The 21,853-nt window shown below is 43.3% G+C and overlaps 1 protein-coding gene across 2 annotated transcripts in view; it reads left to right on the top strand.

The window, feature by feature from the left end:
- The window catches only part of nhsl2 (NHS-like 2), a 366,941-nt gene that overhangs the window by 259,598 nt on the left and 85,490 nt on the right, over nucleotides 1–21,853 (top strand). Inside the window, exon 1 of one of the 2 annotated variants that reach the window (XM_041195872.1) lies at nucleotides 4,326–4,485. The exons of the other annotated variant lie outside the window; for it this stretch is intronic. Within the exon in view, the coding sequence (XP_041051806.1) occupies nucleotides 4,413–4,485 (73 nt within the window). The 5' untranslated portion in view covers nucleotides 4,326–4,412. Of the gene's footprint in view, nucleotides 1–4,325; nucleotides 4,486–21,853 lie in introns of those variants that run through there. 2 annotated transcript variants of the gene reach the window in all.

Here is a 21,853-nt window from a genome sequence, read left to right on the forward strand (position 1 = left end):
GGGAGAAATCTCTGTTGCACTATGTTGGGTAATGTGTCTGCCTCAGCTGAATAGCTGCAGGTAATTGGAGATAGTGAGAGGTGGGTGTGAGACTGATAGCATTGGAATATGTGTGAGGGTGAGATGGAGTATCTGGATATTGGATGTAAGTTCTGAGTGCCAGAGACTGATGCTGGGTGAGTCATAGGGGTGCAGTACATTGAGCATAGTAAGATGTTGGTGGAGTGGTGAGTAGGAGATGCCAGTGGAAGATGCATTCACTGACCTTGACCACCCATGTGAGGTCACTCAAAAGTTTTTGGCACTGCTGCCAGTTTGTGGGGGCCAGACTCCTTTTGTTGACTTTCCTGCATGGCCACCTGCTCCCATTCGCTTCCATGGATGATCCTTGAGGGCCTCCTGGAATGCCCCCAAGAAATCATTACCTCTCATCCTGTTGACCTCACCACTAAGGCCTTTAGCATCATATCTGTGAACCTAGAAACCCTCTCTTTTCCTTGCTGCTCCAATTGTGCTCCTACTTGCAGCCAGTGCCTGGACAGGTAGCTCCTTCCACTGAGTGCAAGCTCCTTTATAGGAAGGGCAGAGTACCTTTAAGACATGCAGGCTGTCTGCACCACACCCTGTCAGTACATGCTGCTTAGTCCCCTTCTGAGCACTTAGGCAGCCAACAACCTGGGCCCTGCTCAGACCAATACTACAATAGACAAATAAATTGAGGGAGCACAAAGTTTGTAACCCCCCATTAGTAACCAAACCATAACCCCCATGCCTGAAAATGGATCATAACAAATTTCTAACCCTTTATCTTAAATATCGAAACTGATAGAAAATTTGGGGAAAGTTAGAGCATAAAAACCTATGAGGAAAATCAGTTTTTATTTTGACCGTCACTAAACCTTGAGAAAACAAACAAAAGGCTAACAAGTCACAAATAAATTAAATGACAGAATTCAATTATTTACACAGTTTATATAAACCACTTTTATGGGCCTTAGTGATAGTTTCAAAAGTAGGAACAAAGGATTGTAGAAAATAAGAGCAGGATAGGCCATTTAGTCCCTTGAGCCTGCTCTGCCATTCAATTAGATCGTGGCTGATCTTCTACCCCAATACCATGTAAAATTCTATCGTATTATCATCACTATTCTCTAAAGGCTCCTTTACAATAAGATTACTAGTTAACCCTTTCTTATTGCACAATACTGAATTTCAAATAGCCCGTTCCCTTATTGGTTCCTCAACAAACTGTTCTAGAAAACCATCTTGTATACATTCTAGGAATTCGTCTTCCACAACATTAGTGCTAATGTGGTTTACCCACTGGGTAGTTCCCCATGATTACTGTATTACCCTTGTTACATGCACCTCTAATTTCCTGACTTATACAATGCCCTATCATGCCACTATTGTAAATAATCCCACTGATGTTTTTAGCTGATTTTACATCAAGTATGAAAGTGATGCAGTTCAATCCAAAACTAAGGTCTTAAATCTGAACAAAAGAAACTATGAAGATATGAGATGCAAGTTGGCTATGGTAGATTGGGAAACTACATTGAAAGGTATGACGGTAGACCCGGTAATGGCTAGCGTTTGCATGGCTTACAACAAATATAGGGCAGAATTCTATGCTCCCCTGCCAGCGAGGTTGTGGGTGCGGGTTGGCTGTAAAGTTCCTTGGATGACCTTCCCACTGGTCTCTCGCTTACCCCGACTTCTCTGCAATCTTACGCTGTGACAAGTGCTAGACCAGCCCGCCCACCATTGCACAAGTTGAGGCCCTTCAGTGGCCAATTATTGACTACTTAAGGGCTGTTTCCCACCCAATCTCAATTGTCAAGCTGGTGGGAGGGGTTCTGGGGCTGGGAGGGGAAACCCGAAAAGTAATCTCATTCAGGCCTCGGGCAGGAAGCAGCCTACTTTTAACATTGGGTGCCCCCACCAAAAGAACTCGCCCCTGCAGGTCCTCCTGGCCCATTTCCACCACTCCCCTCCCACTGGCCTCTCCACTAACACTCCCACCTCCTACTCCCTACCCCGTGGGCCTTTCCTCCCTGCCCTGAGACGCCAAAAACTTATCTGGTCCTGGAATCCTGGGATTTAGGCTCAGGGGACTGCTTGCGTCCTGGCCCTGTCCACAGATGCATCTGGTGCTTGGGCCCCAGCTACTCATAATCTATATCAATAATGTGGATGTGGGGACCAAATGTAATATTTCCAAGTTTGCTGATGACACAAAATTAGGTGGGAATATGAGTTGTGCAGAGGTTGCAAAGAGGCTTCAAAGGGATTTAGACAGGCTAAGTGAGTGGGCAAGTACATGGCAGATGGAATATATTGTGGAAAAATGTCAGGTTATCCACTTTAGTAGGAAAAACAGAAATACAGAGTATTTTTTAAATGGTGAGAGATTGGGAAGTGTTGATGTGCAAAGGGACTTGGGCATCCTTGTTCATGAGTCACTGAAAGCTAACATGCAGATGCAGAAAGCAATTAGGAAGGCAAATGGTATGATGGCTTTTATTGCAAGAGGATTTGAGTACACAATTAAAGATGTCTGACTGCAATTGTACAAAGTCTTGGTGAGACCGCACCTGGAGTATTGCATACAGTTTTGGTCTCCTTACCTAAGGAAGAATATACTTGACATAGAGGGAGCAACAAAGGTTCACCAGATTGATTCCTGGGATGGTAGGGTTGTTCTATGCAAAGAGATCAAGGAGACTGAGCCTATATTCTCCAGAGTTTAGAAGAATGAGAGGTGATCTCATTGAAACGGGGCTTGACATGTAGGAAGGATGTTTTCCCTGGCTGGGGCATGTAGAACAAGAGGTGACAATCCCAGAATAAGAGGTAGGCCTTTTAGGACTGAGCTGAAAAGGAATATCTTCACTCAGATGGTGGTAAATCTTTGGAATTCTCTACCTCAAAGAGCTGTGGAGGCTCAGTCATTGAGTATATTCAAGACAGAGATCGATAGATTTCTAGATAGTAAAGACAACATGGAATATTGGGATAGTGCGGGGAAAATGGTGTTGAGATAGAAGATCAGCCATGATCTAGCTGACTGGCAGAGCAGGCTCCTGAATGGCCTACTCTTGCTCTTACTTTCTGTAATCCTATGTTCCTTCTTTTGAAGCTGTCACTAAGGCCCATGAAAGTAGTTTATATCAACCGCATAAATAAGTGAAGGTTGCCATTTGGGTATACTGCACTTTGCTGTTTCTTAACTCCACCCTGATTCTACATCTTGATCTTCTGAGCTAAGTTCTTCTGTCACTAATGAACTGATCTTCTCCTTTATTAACAGCGCTACCCCACCTCCTTTTCCTTTTTGTCAATCTTTCCTAAATGTTGAATGCTCTTGAGTAATGTAGGTTTCCATGATTACAAAAACTGTCAATAGCAATAAACAACATTCCATGGTATTAATGAATGGTCTGTGTATCACAAAATGATGGTAACTTCAGTTTATGTCTAAAGTATCACATCATCATGCCAGTGCAGACACGATGGGCCAATTGGCCTTCTTCTACGACTAACAATTTTGTGATTCTGTGATACATGATAGTATGAAGCTCAAATATTTTCAAAGACTGATTAAAATATAAAATAGTTGATGGTGAAATTCAGTTTTGTAGTGTGTGCGATAAACAGTATGTTGTGATCACTATAGGCAGTATATCCATTGTGTTGATAACAGCAATGGTCACTATAAGAGCTCTTCAAAGTATGTCCTTACATCATAGATGTAATGTGCACACTTCCTGATTTTTGGATAAAAAATCCATGGAAATAATTTCCTTCAAGTTTGGAAGGAAAGCAACTTTTTTTTATCAATTCATTACCACCCAAGAATCAGGAAATTTATCAGTGAAAGTTGGTAAAACCTGATTACAATTGTGCCTGCACGTAAAACATTAAGCAGAAGTTTATATTGTACAACGTGTATCATCAGTAGAAGCAACGTATTTAGTGCCAGCTGTCTGTTCCAGGTTTGCTTTAAGCTTCTGGAGCTGATAATTCTTTACTTGAGAATAGAGGGGGGAGGGCGCTTTTTCAGCTTGTCTAATAGGAAAGGCATGGCTTCACAAGGTCTGCAGATCTCACACAGCTTGGCCCCAGCCTGGGTCATTGTAAAAACATGTTATATCTCCCAGCAAAACCTCAAGAAGGAAGGCACATTATAAGCGGGAAGGAAGGGGTACGAGTTATGACAATGGGCTGATGTGAGTTTAGCAAAACAGAGAGTTCCTGCTCACTTCCTCTGTTCCCGAGTCTACAGATTTGAAGGGAAGTTGCCGTTTAGTCTTGTTTTATTTTTGTGAGTGAGCTAATGGGATCTTTTAGATTGCTGTTGCACAATGTTGTGTTAACCACGTTTCTTATATGCTGGTGGCTCGGGTGCTATGCTGTGGAGCATTTATACAGAGAAGATGGAGTATATATCGAACACCTTTATCATTTCTCGCAATATGGGAGGTAGGATCACTGACATATGTGTGAGAGTCTAAACGAGTGTTGTATTCTGAATTTTGTTTTTAACATAAAATACTAAATTTATCTTGTGATTAAATCTATTGTTCATTATTATGACAGGCTCTGAGATGGCATAATGTTTAATGACTGTATTTAAATTCAATGCATGAAGAGTCTTAATGCCTTCATGCTATAATCTGTGCATTTTCTGTATACCTATTGCCTAATTCTCCTTTCAATTTGTAAGATCAGCTCTTGAGACATACTACAGGATGCAATAGTAATTAAGACTCGATTATGAAACTGAAGTAGCCCTTTCCTACTGGTGCCGATCTTTTCCAATCAAATAGTGTAGTTATAAGAAATCAGGCAGAATATATGTATTGCACTCTATCTGCTCAGTATCAAAGAGTACATACATCCTTTAGTAATCTCCTTGTCTCAGGGGGAAGAGGAATCCTATGTTTTTCAGTTTCCTCTTGGAATTTCATTCTGCAGTCTGATTCTATTCATAGTAAATAAGATAAATTTTGACTTTGTGCAATAATGGAAAATGGAAAATCTACAGCAAAGTGACACCTCTCCCCATTTCTATTTTTATGGACTGGAGATGTAAAACAGGCTGATTTTCACTATCACGTTAACACTATAACACAAAGTCAAAATTACTCCCAATGTGGCTACATAGTCATTTATAATCCACAATAATACAATTTGTAATTACTTGAATACTATTATGCTAATTTAAAAGTTTTCCAAAGTAAAACCAGGAATAAGGAATGTATGGCCATGAGTAGATAACATACAATGTAAGATAACCATGATGTAGTGGTGGGGAGGGTGTAAACCTGTGATTGCAGAACCCAAAATGTGATTCAATTAAGGGAATCTTTCAGCTCCTTGCCAGTTCAATTATTTCATATTTTGCTGATCAGTTTAATAAAAAAGAAACAATTTGAAATGATCAGTTTCTCCAAGGCTGCACTTTTTCTGGGTTTGTAAGTTAAACTGATCCTTGGGGAGCAACACAGCAGAACGTTTATGAAAGGACATTAAAATTGCTACCACATTGGTCCTGTGGATAACTGCACTGCCCAATGAGAATGAGCACTTCAGATGCAGAGCCTCCCTGGTTTGTTCCCTTCCTGGCACTGAGTTTAACTGAAGTAGCTTTGGTGTTTCTGGGCTAAGAAGGGAAAGGGAACTCTCTTCTCATTAGTTTCCAGTAACCCACACTGTAAAATCTGCAATGTTAAAATCAGGTGAGAATATGATAACTAAGATAAAGGCAAAATATTGCGGATGCTGAAAGTCTGAAATAAAAGCAAGAAGTGCTGGAAAAACTGAGCAGATCTGGCAGTGTCTGTGGAGAGAAAGAAGTAGCTAACGTTTCGAGTCGGTATGACACTTCTTCAGAAGACTTGAAACGTTAACTCTGTCTTTCTCTCCACAGATGCTGTCAGACCTGCTGAGTTTTCCCAGCACTTTTTGTCATGAGAATATGATCACGTTTGGTGGTGATGCAGTTGAACAGTCTATGAGCACTCATGACCTGGGCTTCTATAAAAGAATAGTCACTGAGGCACTGAAGGGTGACTGCACTGTGGAACCTTACCCCAGCATGTGTTAGCACCTCCATAGGAGGGATAAAGCAGACAAAGAGTTAGTTTGGTATTTGCTTCTCTTCATTAATTTTCTTCCATATCCTCCTTCTCTTGTGAGAGCGTTGCCACCACCTTGGTTATTTTTTCACGAGCTGTAGGTCCAGTTCACTGTGGGCATCATCACCAAGCTCAATCGGCCCTCAGCTGATACGCAAACACATGCTGTGCCTGCAGCAGTCACTAAATCGTGAGCAGGATCATTTTCTATTCCCTACTCAGGGCTGTCGAGGCCAGTTGTGGCACATTATCTGCTGCCTGAGGTCAACTAATTCATCACAGACCAGGGGTAGGGTCTTATTGCCTGTATAGTTGATCTGTCACACCAGTGACATCAGTGGAGGCCTTCATTGACTGTAAGGTGTTTCAGGAAGTCCTGGTTGTAAAGATGTGATAGAAATTCAAGGGCGGAATTGTCCCAGGTTTGTACAAAGTGCGGTAACAGGTGAGGAAAAGCACATTTTAGCCCCCGGCTGGAATGATGGGTTTTTGATCCGTATTGCCCCATTCCTGGCTTGTCCCACCTTATTAATAATGAATTCCCAGGAAACATGCCGGATTTCTGGCGGGGTGGACTCTGATTTTCCCGCCCCATCGTCACCTCAGGCCTTCAGTAACCCATGTGCCATATTTAAAGGGTGCCCCTGCACAGAGCTAGCTCTCTCTAAGGGATCGGAAGTTGCTGCAAAATCATGGCTGTCAAAGGAAGGAAACCTGTTGCCCCCAAATTTAGCAATGAGTCCCTCAGGTGCCTACTGGATACTGTGGAAGCCCGTCGTGAGGTCCTCTACTCCCACTCTGGGTGAAGACCAGCAAGCAAGGTCACCAACCCAGCATGGAAGGTCTTGGCAGCGGTGGTCAGTACCAGTGCCCTGCAAAAGAGGACAGCTGCCCAGTGCCAAAAGAGGATGAATGATGTCTTCCGTTCTGCCAGAGTAAGTCACTCTTCTCATCACTCTCCACTCACACACTTACAAACCCATCATACATCCACAGGGATCTCACTTGCTGCTAATTCAAGGGACATCATCATTCACTCTCTCACACACACCTTCATCTGGCCTGCACATCGTGTCCTCATCCCATCCATGGCACCACTCACCACACACGGCTTTATCATCTGGCCTGGCAAGCATCCTGCCCACACTCTGTCTATCTCTATTCATGCAGGACAAGGTGGCACACAACAAAAGGGAGAGGTCGTAGACTGATGGAGGAATGCCTGGCATCAAGGTCCTCACAGACTTTGAAAATAGAATTATTCAGCTGGACCATTCCTGTGCTGATGGTGAGGTCAGCAGTGCTCAACCAAGTGAGGATCCAGCAGTGCAACATCCATCGGACAACAATGCTGTGAGTGAGTTTCCTTGTTCCGCAGTCCCCTGCCAGGCACTAATTATCTCTCCTTGCTTTCGCAGGCACATCTGGGAAGTAGCCGAGAGAGTCCACGAGCCAGGTCCCCGACTCAAACCCCAAAGGCACAGCAAAAGAAGAATCTGATGACACCCTCATTGAAGGCCTATCACAGTGCTCACCCACATCCTCCATTAGCGCAGGTTCCTTGATGGAACCTAGTTGTAGAGTAGCTTCAGGGTCACAATCTGGTGAGCATATCACACTTTCTGATCCACAGCAGGTGGCAGGGTCTTCTCAGGTTTCCGGCACTTGGAGCACTGCTGGAGACCAGAAATCTGCTGAGTCCGAGTCAGATGAGGAATCTCTGGACTCAGTCAGACCTCAGTTGCTGGAGCTACAAAGGCAACTTCAGGAACATCAGGAAGGGATGACAGCTGCGCTCCTCAGATTGCAAGGGGCGGTGGAGGAGTCCGTCTGCCTTCAGGCTGAGGTGATAGCGCCGGCATTGCAATGCACAGAGGTCAACACTGGTAGGATGGCAGCTGCCATGGAGACCTTAGTCCAGGACATTAGTCCTGTACTGCTGCATGGGCTGAACTCCATCGCTGATGCCGTAGTTGGCCTCCAATATTGTCAATGCGAGAGAGGTACAGGGCAGCTTGATCTCATTCCAGCTTCTCCTTCTCCTCAACGAGTCAGCCAGGGACCCTCGGGCACCCATAGGGAGGAGGATCAGCAAGTGCACATTCTGGGGCCATACGTCCAGGAGTGTCCAGGCCAACTGAATCCCTTCCTTCTCTGAGCCCAGCAGCTCCAGCTCCACAGGCTGAGGAGGGTGCCGCTGCCACACAGCTGGACTATGAAAGCAGGCCAAGGCACTCCAGGTCTTGGCCCTCAGAGGACGCCTGTCAAGGTCATCACAGACAAGGCATTGCAATTAGCAGGCTGCCTCCACATCCATTGTCCAGGGAGCACCAAGACATAGTGGCAGGGCTCAGAATGTTAAGAAAATATGCTGTACAGCCTAGCATGGGTGTTAATCATTTGTATTTAATGTTTATTATTGTAAATAAACTCTCAAGAATGCCTCCTTGCCTATGGCTCCTCGCTCTGATAAGTAGTGTTCGTGTCACTCAGATGTCAAACCTTGGTTCCTGCACAAGATAAAGGCAGGCAAATCAGTCCAGGGCCTCTTCCATTTTCAGTGTGTAACCTTCAAACCAAAGTGATGGTCCGGCTTCACACTCACTGGACACATCACTGATGCCTGCACCTCGATTGTGCTTCTCTTCGCTGCCAGAATGTCATGGGCAGGCGTCAGAATTCCATCATTCTCTGTGTCTGCTCTCAGCACCTTTGAAGTGTGGTTGGGCCCCCCTATCACTTCAGCATCTGTGACAGGTAACACTGTGCTCCTGAAGGGGTCAGGTGCTGACAAAGGATCAGGTGCATTTAAAGCTTCACAGCTGCATTTCCATGCTATGACCCTGACCACAAGCGAGCTGCCTGAGTCAGACATTCACAGAGACACTGTGAACATCTATGTTCTATGTCGTCATCATTGTCCTGGAATCTAGCGACTATTAGGGCTTCCACTGTGTCTCCATGACATGAGCCTGAGCACTGAGGGTATGTGCGCTGCCATCAGCCACACAGGAGTCAAACATTCACAGATACAAGGTGAGGATGTTAGGACTATCCTCATTGCATCTTCTCATCATCCTCCATGAATCTTGCAGCTATGAGAGCCTCCCGAGCATGCCTGCCTCATCTGGCCAGTGCCAAGGCCACATCGCCAGCATCCTCGCCTTCAAGGATCTCATCATCATCACCCCCCTTGACGTCATCCTCATTAGAGGGTACGTGGAGATCCTCCATCTCCTCCTCCCCATCCCACCCCATTGCTGTGCCAGGTTATGGAGTGTGCAGAAAGCGACAATGATGTGCGACACCCTCTGGGGACTATTGGAATGCTCCACTGTACTGGTCGAGGCACCCAGACCTTATCTTCAAAATACATATTGTTTGCTCCACCAAAGTCCACGTTGTGGCATGAGCCTCGTTGTACCATCGCTCTGCTGCAGTCTGAGGCCGTCACACAACAATCTCCTCTGTGGGTAGCCCTTGTCCCTGAGGAGCCAACTCTGCAGCCTCTCTGTATCCTGGAAGATGTCAGGGACCTGGGTCCTGCTAAGGATGTAGGAGTAATGGATGCTCCCTGGAAATTGTGTGCCGACCTGTAGGATGTGTTTGTGGTGGTTGCACATCAGCTGAACATTCAGCGAGTTGAAGCCCTTGCAGTTGACATAATTGACTGCTTGTTGCCACGGAGATCTAAGCACCATGTGAGTGCTGTTGATGGCACCTGCACCTGTGAAGTACCTGAGATCTGCGCAAATCCCAGCGCTCTTGCTTCCTGGCTTTCCTGATCCTGGGCAAAATGCACAAAGTTCTGTATCTTTGTAAAGATGGCATCCGTGACCTCCTGGATATGCTTGCTTGTGGAGGCTTGCGAGATCCTGCATGGGTCTGTGGAGCCCTGGAAGCTGTAAGGTGCCACTGGCATAAAAATTGATCGCCGCATCACTTTCACGGCTAATAGCAGTGGATGCCCTGCATACCTCCGTGTCCCCATGGCACCAAATCCGGAAACAGGTGGAATATGTGACAGGTGATGTTTCTGAACACTGCACAAGGTTGTGTGCACTCACCTCCGAGTTCCCCTTGAAGTTCATGTCGCCAAGTGCACGCCTTTTACAGGCAGTCGTGAAGCAGCCGTTCTGAAGACACGCTGATGTAGGTAGTAAATTTGACATGATGGGATAATTCCGGTGAGCAGGGCTTATAACGAGATGCTAAAGTATTGAGATTAGGTTCCCGATGTGCAGTGGTGGGAAACGTGATCAGCCCTTGGTGGGTGGAGTGGACTATTGCAAACTGCACCCCTCCCATCCCAAATTGCCCGCTGTGAAACTCAACACCATGGGGGCCGGAAAGCTCCAGCCCAAGTCCTTTTTTTCCCTTTTCTTCAGATCGTAGGTTATTAATGATTTTATGAGTACAAACTTGAGGCATGTGAGATCATGGCAGTGGATCTGGAATATTACAAGTTTGCATTAATTTGTGGAGAAAATTTATCTAGATGTCTGACATATTTAAGAAAAAGAGTAACAGATTGTTGGAGAGTTTTATACAGCAGAGTTCTGTTTGAATGGGAGCAATGGATATAAAATAACAGATGTTTCAGATGGAGAATAACATATTGCTGTAATGTTCTGAGTATAGTAGAGCTGTCCTGTTGGCTCACTCGGTAACTGCCCTCTTGTTGCAACATTAACACATGAAGATTACAAAGTCCTGGATTTAATCAGCAGTCTAAGCCCAGCCAGGACAAGTTGTGGTGCTCCAACTGGGAAGGAAAAATAAAACAAGCCATGGTTGCCCCCTTCGATCACTGTTCAATCATGCCTTCTGGAAAATTGTGTTTCTTTGTCAGTCAAAACATATGGGGCTTGGCTGTGATGCTGCCCATGGTCAAACAGTTTTCCAATACTCAATCAACTAGAATCACACATGCAAACCAGCCATGCAGACAAGATGTTGGAGGTATGCCAACATCGTGGAATCGTGCGTCAGCATGAGTCAGCTCAGGAGGCAGGAAGTAAAAATGGAAAAACTGAAAAAAAGATGAAATGGTGATGGTGCCTAACTGTAACAAATATCCTAGTGTTATCATTTGAGAAGATGATAGGTGCTGTACATATATTTCATATCTGGTTTCATTACTTAGTGGATAATACATCATTAGTATATGTTTTGTAGAGATGTTTAACAGTCGGGAATTAGATATGAAGTAAAAAATGATTGGACTGTTTATAGAGGATGACAGGTGACTAGATTGCAATGACAAGGCTGCAACATATTGGGAAATCCTCTCATATACCATGAGAGTTTATACATTGTCCTGTGAGGTATGTTACATGCTTCAGCTCTAACCTGGCTGTTCCCACCTCCCCTCAGATCCCAGACTCCCATAGACATGAAAAAACAGTTGGTGCAGAAGTGAGCCAGCTTTTGGATGATACAGCCCTGGCTATATGCATTTAGAATTGATCTGAATCCTTATTTACTGGTAGGCAATTTAAAAAAAATAAAAACTATTTCAAACTCTCTTCTCCCTGATTCTTAGGTTTAAAAATCAATACCTGAATTTAGATTATATAATTCAGTAAAGTGTAAATAAATGCATCTAAAGAATGTAAATATTCTGAGAGGGACATCATGGCACCATGTTTCCAGTGAACAAATCCTGTGCTTTTAACACTTCTATAGAATTCCAAATTCTTTCTGCCGATATGAATGACTCTCACTGTCATTGAGTCAAGTCCAGGAACACTCTCCCTCACAGTACAGTGGGTGTTCCTATACCACATGGACTGCAGTGGCTCAAGAAGGCAGCTCACCATCACCTTCTCAAGGGCAACCAGGGATGGGCAACAAATGCTGGCCTAGCCAGTGAGGCCCACATCTCGTAAAAGAATAATAAAAATAAAATGAAGGATTGTTTGCTGTAGCTACACTTTAAATTTCAAGCTTTTGTCTCACTGTGCTTTCAACGTAATTACTTAATTTTACATCAGAGACATGCTTTCAGAGTTAAAAACAAAAATAAAAACAAAAAAACTGCGGATGCTGGAAATCCAAAACAAAAACAGAATTACCTGGAAAAACTCTTTCTCCGGTACATCGATGATTACTTCAGTGCCGCTTCATGCTCTCGTCGGGACTTGGAAAAATTTATTAATTTTGCTTCCAATCTCCACCCCTCCATCATTTTCACGTGGTCCATCTCTGACATTTCCCTTCCCTTCCTTGACCTCTCTGTCTCAATCTCTGGTGATAGACTGTCCACCAATATCCATTAAAAACCCACTGACTCCCACAGCTATCTCGACTATAGCTCCTCACACCCCACTTCCTGTAAGGACTCCATCCCATTCTCTCAGTTCCTTCGCCTCCGTCGCATCTGTTCCGATGATGCTACATTCAAAAACAGTTCCTCTGACATGTCGTCCTTCTTCCTTAACCGAGGTTTTCCACCTACGGTCGTTGACAGGGCCCTCAACCGTGTCCGGCCCATCTCCCGCGCATCTGCCCTCATGCCTTCTCCTCCCTCCCAGAAACATGATAGGGTCCCCCTTGTCCTCACTTATCACCCCACCAGCCTCCGCATTCAAAGGATCATCCTCCGCCATTTCCGCCAACTCCAGCATGATGCCACCACCAAACACATTTTCCCTTCACCCCCCCTTATCGGCATTCCATAGGGATCGCTCCCTCCGGGACACCCTGGTCCACTCCTCCATCACTCACCACTCCTCAACCCCCTCCTATGGCACCACCCCATGCCCATGCAAAAGATGCAACACCTGCCCCTTCACTTCCTCTCTCCTCACCGTCCAAGGACCCAAACACTCCTTTCAAGTGAAGCAGCATTTCACTTGCATTTCCCCCAACTTAGTCTATTGCATTCGTTGCTCCCAATGTGGTCTCCTCTACATTGGAGAGACCAAACGTAAACTGGGCAACCGCTTTGCAGAACACCTGCGGTCTGTCCGCAAGAATGACCCAAACCTCCCTGTCGCTTGCCATTTTAACACTCCACCCTGCTCTCTTGCCCACATGTCTGTCCTTGGCTTGCTGCATTGTTCCAGTGAAGCCCAACGTAAAGTGGAGGAACAACACCTCATCTTCCCACTAGGGACTTTACAGCCTTCCGGACTGAATATTGAATTCAACAACCTTAGGTCGTGAGCTCCCTCCCCCATCCCCACCCCATTTCTGTTTCCCCCTTCCTTTTTTTCCCAATAAATTATAAAGATTTTTCTTTTCCCACCTATTTCCATTATATAAAAAAAACCCACTAGAGCTATACCTTGAGTGCCCTACCATCCATTCTTAATTAGCACATTCGTTTAGATAATATCACCAACTTTAACTTTAACACCTATGTGTTCTATCGTACTATTGTCGTTGACATCTTTTGATGATCTGCTTCTATCACTGCTTGTTTGTCCCTACAACCACACCACCCCCCCCCACCTCTCTCTCTCTCTATCTCTCCTCCCCCCACACACACACCTTAAACCAGCTTATATTTCAACTCTTTCTTGGACTCGAACTCAAGTTTTGTCGAAGGGTCATGAGGACTCGAAACGTCAACTCTTTTCTTCTCCGCCGATGCTGCCAGACCTGCTGAGTTTTTCCAGGTAATTCTGTTTTTGTTTTTGCTTTCAGAGTTGTAGTTTTAAACCACCATGTTCTTATTTGAAATTGTTTTTGGCTCTCGCCAGATTTCTAAACAGGAGTAGAAAATAGGAATGTGGAACCCAGGAAAATTGGTCTGCTTATTTTAAACTGAGACAGTGGTAAGGAGATATCCCCGGTTTAGTTTAAAAATATAGGGGAAAACAACAGTGGAATAGAATAACTGCAAGCCAACTGTTGATATCTCATAAAATAGGCCTTTAGATACTGTGATTTCACCTTTCCAGATTTCCAACCTTATCATCTTCCAAATACAGCAGCTAACTCTCTCTTTAAGTGCAGTGTCTGGGCCATAACCACCATTCTGGAAACCGGCTCCAGCTATTGGTCACCATCGGGGTAAAGAGCACTTTCTGGTGTAGAATTCCTAAATTTTCTCTTCGCGATTCTAAAATTGTCTTGTCCTGTTGCCTTGGAACTCCTGAAAGATCTCTTAAAACACTGGATTATGTTGTCCAAACTGTTAGAAGGTTCGGGAAGGTTGGAACTCTCTGGGATTACAACCACATTTATTCCTGTCAGAGAGATTTAAGTAAGCAGGGTCAATTTTAACTCCATCTGATGACAGAAATGGACCAGTAGCAGCAAAAAATAGTGGCAGGTAAGTTGCCCTCCAGTTTACACTGGTGCAGCGGACACTGCCATCTTGGGTAGGGGCCTGAGATGGGCAGACGTATCCCACTTGGTTCTGATGGAAGGCGACTTGCAAATTGCAAATTAAGGTCCTATGATATACACCACACTCCATTGCAATATTGAGGTAAAAATGGTAGGTGAGTATAGGTCCAAAAATGACCAGGAAATGTCTAATTTTTGGGAGTGTGGCCTAGGAGTACGCCTCATGGATCATAAAAACCTTTAGTGAGCCGCTAGCTTATCTTTGGCTCCCACTTCCCAGGATTGCTTACCATACTCAGGTTTCAGCTGTTGGACTGCTCAGTATGGGGGCAAGGCAATTTCCTACCCTCTCAGAACTGGTAAACTGCAACTTGACAACAGTATGTAAATAAGGCCCAGACTTCAAAATGACTCAGATGTCACAGGAGCAACAAAGGGATGGGTGGCAGATGATCAGGGATCTCCAAAGAAACCCTTAACCTACATGATGTCCTCCATGAGAAAATAGTCTGCTAACATGCACTGTATGGATCACTAATAACAATGACCATTTTCAATGAGGTATCTCAAGGCTGCTGTACGCTTGGGATTTTACTCCATAGCAGTTAGTCACTTCAGAAAAGAAGTGCAGGTAAGTGGAATTTTAAAAACACTTTACTGTGTTTAAAGTAACTATAACATGATCTGTTTTAGTCCCAATAGAGCTCTCAATTGGAAACTGTCAGGCCAGCCAAAGAAAGTTAAGAATAAACTTGCAGTTTTCTAATATTTGTGGTTGCAATTTTCACTTCTAATAAATATCTTCTTTGAACAACCTTTTCAAGCTTTGCACCAAATTCATTTTTCTCAATTAGAGTCCAAAAGCAAAATACAAAGTGAAAGTCTGAAGTTTTGGCTACCATTGGCTAACATCTACATAGAATGTAGATGTGAAATTGTCACTCGTGCCAAAATTGGAGTCAGTTTTGCACTGCAGTCCTATTAAAATGGAGTGCCATATAAAATTGGCTGTACAAAATCTAAAGTTGTTTCAGAAATCTCTGTCACCTCCTGCCCCGATCTTCCCTGCGCCCTCCAGCATCACCACCACCACCACCACCACCACCCACCACTCACCGCCCCCCGCCCCCCCCTCCCCCCCAAGTCCACCCCCTGACTATGATTTCTTTCCAAATCCCCTCCTAATCACTTACAGGTATCTGCATGCTTGCTCCTTCAATTGACAGCGGACTTTAGGAATTCATTATATAAAGAGCCACTTGCCACTTTGGTGTGGTACATCAGCACGCCCTATTTCTCCTCATACATTATGCCTTGCTTATAGCGCATTACCATGATAGACATGGTTTCTATGGTGAAGAGTAATACCGTGAGGAACTATCATGCTTCAACTGCTATGTTCCCCCACTGTGCCAAAATATTTTAAATCAGTCAATATGGGAGATCACTGTATCCGCTCCAGTGTGATATTTCCAAAGTATATTTAGCAGCTGAAGAATTACAGAGAAAGTAATTGCAAAAAGGCTTTTCGGTGAGCTCAATTGAGCATGGAAAGACATTGTAGTGCATTGCTAATGCCATTGTATGAAATGTAATTGATGGTTGGTTAAGATAACAACAGTGCTCCTTTTATCTTTATACAAATGAAGCATCAATAACTGTGAAGTTAACAGATGCAGGAAATCTCCTTTTAAAGCAGGACTTTTATCTTCCCCCAGTATTCATAATTGCATTTCCCTATTTGAGGTAAAACAGTGGGAATATTAGCCACCAAAACCAGTTAGCCATGTTGAGCTGCTACATTGATTTCAGTCAATAAAAGATTCCACTCAACAAGAAACAACTATATTAGTGAGATCATAGCCAGGAGGGAGCTGCATGGGTAAAAATCATCACAAGTTGTAGCGCTATTGAAGAAGATTTCCCCTGTTTTTTAATGCCACCGTAACAATTCCAGCATAATACTCTGGAACGTGGAAGGGATTTACAGAGAGCTAGCAATGCAGCTCACAAGAAGTGTCCCATTGCATTTGGCTGGGTTCATGTCGGTTCCCTAGTGTAACTCCAGCAGAAAGACAAGGCTGATTTGCCTGATTTCTTTTGTAATAATTTTGTTTGCATCATCACTAGATTATAACAAAATCTGTAAAGGGTAAATTCAGTGAGTCTGCCTTCAAAGGGAGCTTAGGTTGCCCAATTGAGAGTATTGTCCTATCTCTAGTTCTCTCCCTTCAAGCAATAAACATTGCTGGGAGAATAGGATTGTGGATTTATTCTTCTGCCACGCACCCTTGGGAGATTTTATTATGTCAAAGCCACTATATAAATACAAGTTGTTGTTGACACTGCTTTTTAAGGCAGTACTGCTCCAATTTTGGTTAGATTATTTGAACAAAATAGAATTACCTGAGGGGTTTTGTCAAGTTTCAAAATTCCAGCCCTTCCTATTATATTTGAAAGAGTCATAGGGGATGTGAAATTATTGTGAAACTGTACAAACCAACAAACATTTCTGTTTTGATGTGAACAGTTGGTATGTCTAAAGGAAAATTGCATTTGTCTGATTTGCTACTTATTCCTAAATGTTATGAGGGAGACAGTCAGAGTCTTTGCCTCAGGGAAATATTGTGTGTGGAATCTCTCCCTTGGCGTGGCGTAATATCAATACACTGACCAATGTTCCTCAGAACCACTATTAGGAAGTCAGTGTGCTTCCGAGAAATACCTGCATTGCCTTTCAATCCCTCACTCAGGGGTACATCTGCAATGAATGTTGTCTCTCAGTCCCTCTCTTAGGCAGATAATTGCATTGACTGGCATCTCCCAATCCCTCCCTTAGAGTTTCACAGAGACAGAGTTGTCTGCCATAAGGAGATATCAGTTGGTCAGACACATAGAAGCACCTACACCCAATTCAATGACATCATTCGTAGGGATCCTGAGATTACTAAAACAGACCTTAACTGATAATTCTGTACAAAAAATTTGCCTCCACAACTCCTGACCAGATGGTTTAAATTATGATCCACAGAAATAAATAAGGAAAGATTGTGTCAACACATATGGAAAATGTGTGCTTATGTGGATGTGTGTGGAGAATTTCTACTTAGCCATATGTGTAGGAGCAATTAAACACAGAGATAAAAACAAAAAAACTGTGGATGCTGGAAATCCAAAACAAAAACAGAATTACCTGGAAAAACTCAGCAGAGTTCTGTCGAAGGGTCATGAGGACTCGAAACGTCAACTCTTTTCTTCTCCGCCGGTGCTGCCAGACCTGCTGAGTTTTTCCAGGTAATTCTGTTTTTGTGTAGGAGCAATATTTGCTTGTCTGAATCTGTACTGTTTGGATGTGTATTGACAATCCACATCTGTGTGAAAATTTATGGAAAATAGGAACTGAATTAAGTTATTCACTCAGTTGAACCTCCTTTGCTGTTCCAGTAGATAATGCTGATCTGCATCTCAACCCTATTTGTCTGCCTTTACTCCGCATCCCTTAATGTTGTCATCTAAGGAAATTGTGCCTGACTTGAAAATTTCAACTGTCTTAGCCTCCATAAGCTTTTAGGGAAGAGCATTCCAGATATAATTTTCCTATTGTGTGATAAAATCCTTCCTGGTTTTGATCCTGAATGGCCAAGCCTCAAAATGTTATATCCCCTATTCTTTGTTACCCCATCAGAAGAAATAGTTTCCCCCAGATCTGCTCCATTAAATCCTTTTAACATTTTAAACAGAAATGATAGATTAACCCTTAATCTTCTAAACTCAAGGGAATACAAGCTTAATTTATGCACCCTGTCCTCACAATTTAATCCACTAAACCTCGGTATTATTCTGTATGGACAATCAGTGCTTGGGTGGATTTATATGAATAAGCTTTACTTATGTTGATGCAGACAAACAACTTGGAATAATTGGTTACAATGGCACCAAAGAGATATTTGGGCAGCACCTGCTTCCTCTGATGTTGGAGAGTTGGAGGTTCTGCTGCAAAAGGTGCACTAAAGGAGGGTAGTCCTATCTGAGGCTGAAGTTAACCTCCATTCATTCAACTGGCTTTTCACTGGATGCCTCTCCTAAGTGGTTTATTGCAAAGGGAATTGAATACAACAGTAAGGAAGTTATACTTCAGTTATACAGGGCATTGGTGAGACCACATCTGGAGTACTGTGTACAGTATTGGTCTCCTTATTTAAGGAAAGATGTAAATGCATTTGAAGCAGTTCAGAGAATGTTTACTAGATTAATACCTGGAATGTGTGGGTTGTCTTATGAGGAAAGGCTGGACAGGGTAGGCGTGTATCTGTTGAAGTTTAGAAGAGTAAGAGGTGACTTGATTGAAACATATATAAACTTAATAAAGCATATAGTATCCTGGGCTTTATTAATAGGGGCATAGAGTACAAGAGCAAGGAGGTTATGCTGAATTTATATAAGACACTCGTTAGATCTCAGCTGGAATATTGTGGACAGTTCCGGACATCATATTATAGGAAGGATGTGAACACATTGGAGAGAGTACAGAAGAGGTTTACAAGAATGGTTCCAGGGATGAGAAACTTCAGCTATGAGGATAGACTGGAGAAGTTGGGACTGTTCTCCTTGGAGAGAAGAAGGCCAAGAAGAGATTTGATAGAGATGTTCAAAATCATAAGGAGGCTGGACAGAGTAGATAGGGAGAAGCTGTTCCCGCTCATAAAAGGATCAAGAATGAAAGGGTACAGATTTAAAGTTATTTGCAAAAGAAGCAAGGGTAACATGAGAAAAATACTTCCTCACACAGCAAGAAGTTCAGGTCTGGAATGCACTGCCTGGCAGTGTGGTGGAGGCAGGTTCAATCAAGGCATTCAAGAGGATGTTAGATGATTAGTTGAATAGAAACAATATGCAAGGCTTTGGGGAAAAGGCAGGGCAATGGTGCTAAGTCATAATGCTCATTTGGAGAGCTGTTGCAGGCACGATGGGCCAAATGGCCTCCTTCTGTGCCATTAAGATTCTGTAATTCTGTGATATAAGATCCTGAGGGGCCTTGACAGGGTGGATGCGGAAAGGATATTTCCTCTTGTGGGACAATCTAGAATGCGGGGCTATTGTTTCAAAATATTGAGTCGCCATTTAGAACACAGATGAGGAAAAATTCTTTCTCTGAAAGGGTTGTGAGACGTTGCAGTTCTCTTCCTCAAAAGTGGTTGAGGCAAAGTCTTTGAGTATCTTTAAGTTAGAAGTAGATCGATTCTTGATGAGACAAGGGATGAAATGTAATTGGGGGTAGGCAGCAATGTGAAATTGAGGCTAAAATCAGATCAGCCATGATCTTATTGAATGGCAGAGCAGGCTCAAGGGGCCAAGTGGCCTACTCCTGCTCCCAATTTGTATGTTGATATGGGAATGAAAGGAGGTTGCCAGTCAAGTTAGGGCTGTCACTCAAATCTTTGATACTTTATCTGGCTGCAAATGAGAAAGTTTGATAGTATCAAAAGAAAATTGAAATATTGTCCTTCAGCATACACTGATAGGGTTCAACCACGGCAAAAATTTTGTTTGGAAAGGCCACGTGCTCTGGCAGCTATCAATAAAGTACTATACGTGACCATTGTCCATTTGCACATATGTTCTCATTGTGTCTTAGCTATATGGCATACTTTTCTTGAAGGTGGAGGTCACAACCGAAGAACGGCAAACAGATGTTGCAGTGTTTCAGCCAAGCTGCTATTCACCTGTTAATGTGTTTCTACAGCTTTCTGGACATCAGACCACTGACATATACATTGATACTTAAATGATCAGAAATCATCTGAACAATGCTCAATTGCAAACCTTTGTCATTTATCAAGATCATGAGTTAATATGAAGAGTGCTGATGCCCACATGATTGACATCAATCATCTTTTATAGAAGGAAACCATAAGAAGTTCTGCAACCTGTCCCAGCTGATGCCTCTTCCAGCTGGTGAAAATGTTGCCTTGCATAAACATTAGTCCTGAAATTCTGCACCCGCAGAAGAGTGACAAAGTATCTACTAAGTCTGCTCGAATGAAGAGGCCCAGAGTCAACAAAATTGTGGGATCTGGATCACTTAAAAGCTCAGGGTGACCAACAGACACCTATACAAGTGCATCAGTGGCACCAGCCCCAGTAGAGACTCAAAATTGCAATTTTGATGGTTGAAGGAACACCTGGCACAAATACTCAGTTCTCCAGTCTTCTACTCTCAATGATGCAAGCAAGCTTCTTGGTGAAGATAATTGACCCTGTGGGACTGATTACCCATCTTTGGTGAAGTTTTGGGTCTTTACCAATCGGACTCATGCCAGCTATCAATTGGATAGATTTCACCTGAGGCTTAATAAAGAGATTCTGGGTAGAATTACCATGATACCAGAGAACATCTGGTATCATATATGTCTCCAGACATACCCTGGCATAGGAAGTGAATGGAAGGCTTGCACTTTCTCCGGTTTAATTGACTGGTGGGGAAATGGCCAGTTAGAAGAAACATGGCAGAATTCCAGGGCTACAGGGATCTGGCCCAATTCCACTCCCACAACCTCTGGACTGCTTCACAATCAGAATTTTGACATGCTCTATACATGTGTTTGGTGCAGACTACCTAACACCTCTTGGGGTCACTTAGAAGAATATGGCAGTGTGCAAACTCTCAGCTATGGTAATTTTCATTTTTATAAGAAGAGCCACCCTTGATCCTTGTAAAGGTTATTCTGCAGTGACAGGTACAACTCTGTGACAGCCTGTCTTGTGAAACAGAGATGGCAAGGAAAGAACTCTTCTGGCATGTTGAGGTATGAGGATACTGACAGCAAAATGCTTCAGGCGCTGTAGTCCTGTGTTTTCTGACCTCCTCCTCATCTGAATTACAGTATGTGAAGCCTTTTGGGGATATCAGAAATGAGGCTATCACCCTCCAAAATGGGAATGAATTCAGAGACCTGCAGTGGTCTCAGTACTGCCTGTACCCTGGTATGTTTCGTAAATATAAGTTTTATTTTTATTCATTAATCTGTTGATAATTGGTACACACTGGGAATATTGATTTCTGCCAGCAAGTTTGTTGAGCATTATCTTAATGGAACAGTTCTAGATGTAAGCATCTAATGGATAAATGCAGAATTTGATGAGAGTTCAAGGATGCTGATAACTGGCCCATTAGATTGAACAGATTTGCTGCATTAGTGCTGTTTGACAATTTAACATATTTATTGAGCATTGCAACAAGGGTTTGTCCTGGATGCTCCAAGAATTAAATTTTAATCTCCAGAATACTGCTGCAAGCAACCCTGGAGAAAAACCATAGAGGCATTAGAAAAGTTGTTTTCTTTTTCTTTGAACACTTGCATTAATTAGTTATGAAGTTATTGGAGGTAGGTAAAAGAGACTTGGATCAA

Source organism: Carcharodon carcharias, chromosome 9 (assembly GCF_017639515.1).
Source record: "Carcharodon carcharias isolate sCarCar2 chromosome 9, sCarCar2.pri, whole genome shotgun sequence".
NCBI lineage: Eukaryota > Metazoa > Chordata > Chondrichthyes > Lamniformes > Lamnidae > Carcharodon > Carcharodon carcharias.